Genomic DNA, 8486 nt, shown 5'->3' on the forward strand with positions numbered 1-8486 from the left:
AAAAAATGTCACTAGGGTCTTTTTAAAGGCTGAAATATATTTCATTACTCCATTGAAGGACTATTATGTTTCACCTTTTCACTCATAAAATGCAGTGAAAATTTAGGACATAAATATGGGACAAAGTACGAGTGGAGGAATTGCTGACTTCAAGTAACATAAAAATTTTAATAGAAAAGACCTTCTTAAAAGTTACTTCAGCATTTTCTCAAACCCTTAATACTTTTTCCAATTTGAGGTATCATCAGTATCAAATTATTAAAAATATAATATTGGTATCTTTTTTATTTCAATCTTCTTAATTCCCGTGAGGTTAAGCATATTTTCATACATTTATCAGACATTTGGTTTTCTTTTTGTGAATTTCTCTGTATGGAACTGTTTTTCTCTTATTTATTTCAAGGAACTCTTTGTATATTAGGGATGTTAACAATTATGAGTGTCAAACATTTTCTCCCAAGTACCTTTAGAAGGCATTTGATGCCTCTAAAGCCCCCTCTTTCTCTTATTTGTGCACTGCCTACTTCCTTTATTTTCTTCTTCCTTTCCATTTGCCCTTTTGGCTAGTCTGTTTCCTGCATTATTTGTTTCACTACTAAACTGGAAGAGACTAAGGAATAGGGAATTAAATATTTAAACAGGGCTTATAACAACTTCGGTTTAGGTAGAAAGGATATGAAAATTCTTCACTTAATGTGTATGGAGGATATCGTGGGTCTTTCCTATCTATTCCAATTTTTCATGACGTGACTTCTCCTTCAAAACCATGAATAATGACTGACTATATATCCCAGCAAAAATATAAAACCTAATGACATACTGGCTGATAAAATGTAAAAAATGCAGTTAGTCATTTATATTCCCTAATAATCATATATTTCACTAGTCAAATGTATGATCAGTTACCAGATATTTGAAATATTTGTATAATATTTCAATATAAAATGTTTTAAGAAGATGCTGTTCTAACCTATTTTTTTCATATTATAAAAACAACAACAAGAAAAAAGTATTATTCATTAATTTACATGTTAAGGATTGGAACTGAAAGATAGGTTGAAGTAATACCATCTCGGGGAAAGAAAAACAGTCAGATGTCATATCTTTCAAGAGGCATTTTGATTGCTAGCTCTTGCAAATGTATAAAAAAAGGTGAAGCAAATGCTTAATAATAATTTTAAAACCAATAAATTCCTATGTTAATCTCCCCAATCCTCCCCAAATTAGAAAAAAAAAAAAAATTACTGTCCTCTTTCTCCTCCTGTTTTGTGTGTGCCCAGCCATTCACATCTTTCTTTAATGTTTCTTTTAGTCACAAGAAATTGATAGTCTTTTCTTAGTGCTATACTATTTTCTGGGTTGGCTATATTCATTGATAACCACTGGAAATTTTGCTTGAGGTAATCATTGAGACCAAAAAATTAAATTTTTCTCTCTTTTTAATTTTACAACATTAGAAAAACATTTTAGAAGTATATATCTTTACATTTATTCTTAAAATTATAGAGAATAAAGATAGGCTATCATTGTTTATCTCGCATTTTATAATATAAAAAAACACATATCTAAAGATAATTGTCATATTTTCATTGGTAAATTATTGTTTTCTGGAAAACTACACATCATTGTACTTTTTAATTTTGTTTGCTTTTAAATAATCTGAGAATAAATATTCTTATATTAGCTGAATATTAAGTTTTAAGGTTAGGAGTGGTAGATTTTATTGCTTTAAACTTTCATTTCATATCTTTAATGCCCCTTGCTCTTGGCAAATTATAATTCAAGAAGACAGAAAAGTCAATCTTCGTATGCACAAAGAAAGTATTTGGCAGCCAAGATAATCAGCATTTATGCAAACTGAAAATTTTAAATATTTATGAAGATTTAAGAAAATGTGACAGGACTGTTTACAAATTAAGATCTATTGCCTCTACCTTGAATCCATAGGTAGATTTTTATCTTTTTTTAACTTAAGAAAATAGAAGCATACATTAAAAAAATAATTTACACTATAATGGGCAAATGAATCTTGTCATACAGAATGAGATGGCCTTACATGTGTTGGAAATTTAAGAAATTGTTCTAGCTATATTTTGTCATAATAAACGTCTACTTCTCCCTAGCTTTTCTACATAGATATGGGGCATCTATTTCTGTTTTCTGGGCTAGCCTCCCAAAGAGGGCAAGCAAGACTTGGGCTCAGCCTATTGTTTCAATAAAAATCCTGGAAACACTGGCGGTCTTAAGAATTCTCCAGTGGTCCTTAATATGCTCTTCTTTGACAATAATTATACTTTACTTTTAGGCTAAAGTGACTAATCACTGGTATTTAATATTGAAAAAAATAACATGTCATAATATGGTATAATCAGATTTAGTCTTCCTACTAATTCTAATTCAAGTTCATTTCTCTTATTTAAAAAAGAAAAACAAATTTCCATAGAAATGGCAAAAGGAAACAGAAGTGGTCATTTTATAGTGCTTCATGAACAAAAATTTGGAAAACTTTACTAATATATATTGTTCCACCAGCATATGTTCTTCAGGAATACTAATGGATTACTAATTTATTACATAATTAATTAGAACAATTAGAGTCCATTTATTATATGTTTTTGTACAAAGAGGGTTTCATTTCAAGACAAATTCCTACTGTGGCATGTGATTGAAAGAAACAGGATAATCTTGGGTGACATCAAATTAAGTGTGACTAGCTTATAGTGGCTGATTTAACATTTGACATAGATATTAAGTCTGGATATATTATAGGCTTTGGCATAGGCCAGAATGACGCCGCAGATGTGTGTGTAAAACCCATTTTTAAACATATGGCCTAGAATGCTTTAATTCTATGAGTATTCTGAGTCTGTCCAGACAAGAGTTTTTAACTGTAAGCATACTTTTGTTTACCTTAAATGTGAAACAAAGCCAACCAGGGCCACTTAGGAAGGAGAGGAGCCTCAAGGACCTATTTAGACAGTTGCTTCTAGAAAAAATCGGTCTACAGTCAAAGACGTGTCAATCTTGTTTTTAAAGATTGATTAGGTAGCTGATTTTTTCTTCCTTATGTCCTTGGAGAAAATGAAAAATAACAGGTCCCCTTCCACTTTAGACTAACCATTCATATTTTTTATGACAGGTTTCCCTTGAGCCTTCTCTTCTCCAGGACAAATTATGCTAACTTCTTCAGTCTGTCCTCATAGGTCCTATTTTTCAACCATTAAGTCATCTTATTGTTCTCCCTGTATCATTTCCAGTTTCTTCAAAATTATTTTAAAATATAAAGTCTTAAATTTGATATCTTTCCGTTATTAGGTGGGTTAGAACTTCAGGAAGATATTTATTTCCATATTCTAAGTTAGAGAGATGGTCTGTATGACACAGGTGAGCTGAGAGATGGTCTGTATGACACAGGTGAGCTGAGTGAGAGAGATAAGAAAAAAGAGAAGCCAGGCAAGCAGGTTAATATTCAATCAGTGGCTTTAAATGATCAGAAACAGTAAAAACCGTGCCTGGAAAAATGGCATAGGATTCTTTAAAAGTCCTTTTGGAAGAGACCAGAACATTAAATTATAAAAACAAGTAGAACTGCTTTTGTGTTTTCTTTAACTAAATAACATGATACATCTCTTTATTAATATAATTCTGCAAAGTAAAAGATTAGGAGGTGAACTAACAATGTCAAATTCAGGACAAAAAAACTGTAATAGTGGAAGATGTTAATTCAAGAAAGGGCATAGGGATTCAGCATCAGACTGACTTCAGCTTAATTAAGAGCTAGAACCACTTTTTCAAGCAGATTCTAATGCAAAGAAGGGACATTCATGGAGTGTTACCAGCAAAGCTTTATTTTTTGGTAGGATATGACCAATAGGAAGGGTATGATATTGGATTTGCTGATACACTGTTCTGGGTTTAGGCATTGCATTGTCTTTACAGCCCACCTTGATTTAGGGTGATTAACATAATGTAATTATTTGAACTTCTCCATTCCATGAGGGCCAAAAAGGAACCCATAATTCTTAGAAACCAAATCCCCCTCTATAGCAATTACTATGAGAGCAAGATTCCATTATAATAAAACCTAGAATAAAAGCCTTAAACTTTCTAGTCTTTTCATACTTCAACTTAAGTGCATTAATAATTGAATTTTGTATTTCTTTGATAACTTAACTTTAAACCTAAATTCGTATCTATGCCCAAAGCAAATACTCGGCATTTATCTTACTCTCTATCCTGGGTTATGCACTATGAAATGGGGTAAACTGCTGTATAGCCTCCACAAAAGAGCAGTTCAGTCACTAAAAAAGATGGTACTGTGTTCTTTCCAATATCTTCCTTATTAATCAACCATAAATAATAGGCATCACAACAAAGTCAGCTTCATGATTCACCCATCACTAGTTTATTTTCACTTTAAGGTGGGATAAAAATATAAATTGGCCATGCCCATATTGAAAAACCACAGGCAGATCTTAGAGGGCTCTTGCTTTGAATGGTGTGCAGTGAAATATTTGTATTTTGCACTAACCCCTCTTTGAAAGCTAATGCAGTATGGTCTTACCATTTTTGCAGACAGGACAACATTGTTCTGGTTCATAGACTGGGTTGACACACTCAGGAACTGCGCAGTCTGCTACAACACAGTGAACTTCATTGCTGGGCTCACAGCGACACCATTCACATGGAGAGGGCTAGGAACAAATCTAAAATTAGCCCCTTTTCTCCTATAACTTAATGCTTGCACATTCATATGCTGTCAGAAGACAAAACATTAGTGTTTATATTGGCTTTACTGTATTGACTCCATTTACCATGTATATGATCATTCTTCCCCAGTGGAAGGCAACCTGGACATCCAAGCCAAGGTGGATGGCCACGTGCAGCTCAGGTTGCCACGAGCAACTGGGTGCTCATGTATAGCTTTTCCTGTCTATATTCTACTTTTCAAAGAAATGTTTGGACAACTAATATGTCATCTCCTGGTTTGGTTTCCAGATGTGCTGATTGCTCTGCCTTCCTCTTGTAAAGAGGAACAATACCAGAACATATGAAAAAAGTTTTTTCTATTTATCATTTTTCTCCCTAAAAAAATTACTGAGAAAAAGGAAAATGGTAAATGGATGTCCTTACTCTTTGTATGAACATTTTTTTTTCCAAACTAGCTGAGACTCTAAATGGATTTTTTTTCAATGCGAATTTTAGAGGAGATTGCATTTGAGGTCCAAAACATCCAGATATTGCCTCTTGAAAGATTTAGTGCATACCTTGCATCTTGCCTTGCTTGCTTTTATGAATAAACTAAAATTGATCGACTTAAATAGCCACTATTTAAGAAGCAAAGACTCTAAAAATAGAACTGAAAAGTAATTAATTTAGAGGAAAAAATTAAAAAATAAGAAAACAATTTTTGTCTTCACAGTACTTACCAACCAAGAGTGAGTTTGGGATTTTCTGTTTCTTTTCTAGAAACTGCCTATATCACAAACAATCTCAAGCACTGGCCACTATGTGACTTTCTCATTCTTTACAAGCTCTAGCTCTCCTTTCTCATGACACAGAGGTTTAGAATTCTTAATGACAATGTGGAGGTCTCAGAAGGTATACAGGTGTATACTTCTCAAATCAAGCCATTTGTTCCTAGAAAATTCTGCTTCCAATCTATGCCACAGTGCCACATTTCCTCACTTCCAGATTGTGTTAAATAAAGCCCTTTGCCTTTCTCTCAGTGACTACTCTCTATAATCTCTGTCAGTTCTTGTCTCTTCTTGAATCTGACAATTTGGGTAATATTAGTGCTCCTGGACTCAGGTAGTCTGTAGGGGTAGAAACCTTTTAACTAATTATTTCTAAATTACTTTTTCTTTGCTTTCTGCTTGAAGAATGGTAATCTAGCTTTCAATTAATTATTTCACTTTTGAATTTAGTAGGAATAAGAGAACCAGACATAGAATCTATGGGAAAAATATTGCTATTTCTTAAAATGGTCAATAAGTTTGTTGAAAGGTACAGTTAAACTCTTTACCATGTGGTGAATTAAGTATTTCAGAAGAATCTATTGGATTGCCTCAAGCACTAGGATATTCTTGAAAAGCTCCTCTACTGAATAATCTCAGTAAATGAAGGAAAAGATTTGATACCATAGCACATTATTAGATGGAGGAAATGCTTAATGAGAAAGCAGCGTGAAAGATGGAAATTCTAGTTGCCATATTGCTTCATTATAATATCTTTAATTCTCAAGCAAAATTGTCTGAAAGTGTCCCCCTGTCCTTGATTAATTGCAAAGAAGTGTTTTTGCACAGTTTTCTGAAATACAACAAGGACTTGACCTGCACTTACTGCTAATATGAGAGAAGGGAGATGCTAATATCATTGCTTCCACACCCCGCCCTTCCACAGCTGTAATTGTTTTCGCTGGTTCCCTTCTTGCTGAAGGAAAGGCTGAATTGTGCAACTCTAGTGAACTGATTTGCCGTTAAAAATCTCCAAGACCCCTAAATTTTCCAATGCAAAAGGTTTACCTCAAAATAACTATGGTCTTTGAGAAAGATTAGCGGGACTATTAGATTTTAACACAGACCAATGAAGAATGCTATTCTAATTCAAGCATGTTTGAACATCATTAACTACTGGGTATTGTGCTAAGCAATTTACCTGTATCGACATATTGCTCATAGTGACCCTGTACAGAAAGTTTTGTTATTATCTCCATCTCGCAGATGAGGAAATAGGCTGAGTGAGGTTCAGTAGTTTTCCCTGGTGCTAAAGGCAGTAATGGGCAGAGGCAGGATTTGGACATGGGCCGCCTAACCACTATACTGTACTGTCACGTGATGGCAAGAATCACTACCCTGTGCATGCTCATCTGAGTGGCTTACTTTTTAAAGCTTTGTATACTTCTCCATGCAGACCAGTTCTTCAAGAACAACCATTAGCAGCTAATAATTGATTTATAGAGGATAAATACTTGCTGAGAGAGAGAATTTCAGTAACTGGGTTAGTTAGTGCATAAAGAAATTATTAGGAAGCTGCAGAGCCTTTGAACATGCAAACATGAGTAGAAAATTGTAGGCTGAAAATTGCCACAAGGCTCACGTTCTTGGGGCGTGGTATCTCCAAGCCTTAGAGCCTGGTAGCTACACTCATTGGTATCTGGGAAAAGCACAGATACTGGTCCAGTAAAGACCACAGGACATTTGTCCAAAATCAGAGAAGCCTGGATGTGTGTGCACTAGAATCCTGAGAAATACTCTGAGTTAGAGCTAAGAAGACAAGGCTTCCTGTTAAATATATGTCTGATTTTTAAGGGATTTTGAATAATGAGAAACTAGAAAAATAAAAATGTCACCCTAGCTGTCAGCAGCTTCTAATCTTTCCTGAACCTGGCTTTACTCATATGCTATACTCTCTCCCTTCCTAGCTCAGAATCTCTTGTCTGAAACATGTTATTTCCTCTTTTGTTTTATCTTTTTTTTTTCCAAATAATGTCTCATTTCAGTCCATTTCTTCTCATCTCAAGCCTCCACGTGCCCCTCTCCTCCCCCTCTAAATACTCCATCGAATTTAATCTATCAACCTCCTGCTAAAGCCCCTTCGGCCCTCTTGCCAAGCCTCTCTCCTTTCATAAAGTCACCAATTTGGACACCACTGTTGTTTTCTAGCCCAACACGACTTCCTTCACTGCCCCTCCCTTCCCCTGCACTTATAAAAAGACGCTGCTTAATAGCGAGAAGTTTCCTAGGAGTGAGCAGTGTGCTACTTTGACATAAAGTTCAGACTTGAAAAATCCTTCCCACCTTACAGCATAAAACTCTGAAAGATTTGGTGCTTTGAATAAATCTTTACATCTTAAGCACTGAGCTGGTTACAGATTTCCTTTTATCAGGCTCTTCAATATGAAAACTATAGATTAAATCTGAAAATGTCCCCATAAAACCAAAGATTAAACAATAAAACTATCCTTAGAGGAACAGAGGACACAGAAGCAAGTACTTGGAAAAAATTATCCTTACTAGTTCTTTTTTTTTTTTTAAGGAACATGTGAAATTATGTCTAGTACATGGTTTTAATTAGCTAGAGATTTTGTAAGATGAGTAAATGACACCATCTGACAATTTTATACCTTTGTCTAAGAAATCTCAAAGAACATTTTTTTCTATGAAAGCTTTGAAAAATGAAGTAACATTCACTATATATACCTTACATAAATTTTAATTGAAATTAATGTTAAATGTCAAATTTGATTGTTAATGTATGTGTTAGGTGATCTGAGTATATATTATGAATTTGTGCATCTCCAGCTTAATGTTTTGAATATCTAATGTGGGACCCTGTTTAAGTAGAAACTGTGCATTTTATCTGTAGCCCCTGCTATCACTGAATACATATTTGCAATGCAAATCCAAATGTGCCAGTTGCCCCCAAATTTGAAAGGAGCTTCCTGTTATATCTATATTGATCTATCTCTATCTCTATCTCTATCT

The 8486-nt window shown here is 34.2% G+C and overlaps 1 protein-coding gene across 1 annotated transcript in view; it reads right to left on the bottom strand.

Annotated features, from left to right (window-relative positions):
* The window catches only part of VWC2L (von Willebrand factor C domain containing protein 2 like), a 160533-nt gene that overhangs the window by 131179 nt on the left and 20868 nt on the right, over positions 1 to 8486 (bottom strand). Inside the window, exon 3 of the mRNA XM_011358648.2 lies at positions 4565 to 4694. Coding sequence (XP_011356950.1) covers positions 4565 to 4694 — 130 coding nt within the window. The remainder of the gene's footprint in view (positions 1 to 4564; positions 4695 to 8486) is intronic.

This window comes from Pteropus vampyrus, unplaced genomic scaffold (assembly GCF_000151845.1).
Source record: "Pteropus vampyrus isolate Shadow unplaced genomic scaffold, Pvam_2.0 Scaffold42, whole genome shotgun sequence".
Classification (NCBI taxonomy): domain Eukaryota; kingdom Metazoa; phylum Chordata; class Mammalia; order Chiroptera; family Pteropodidae; genus Pteropus; species Pteropus vampyrus.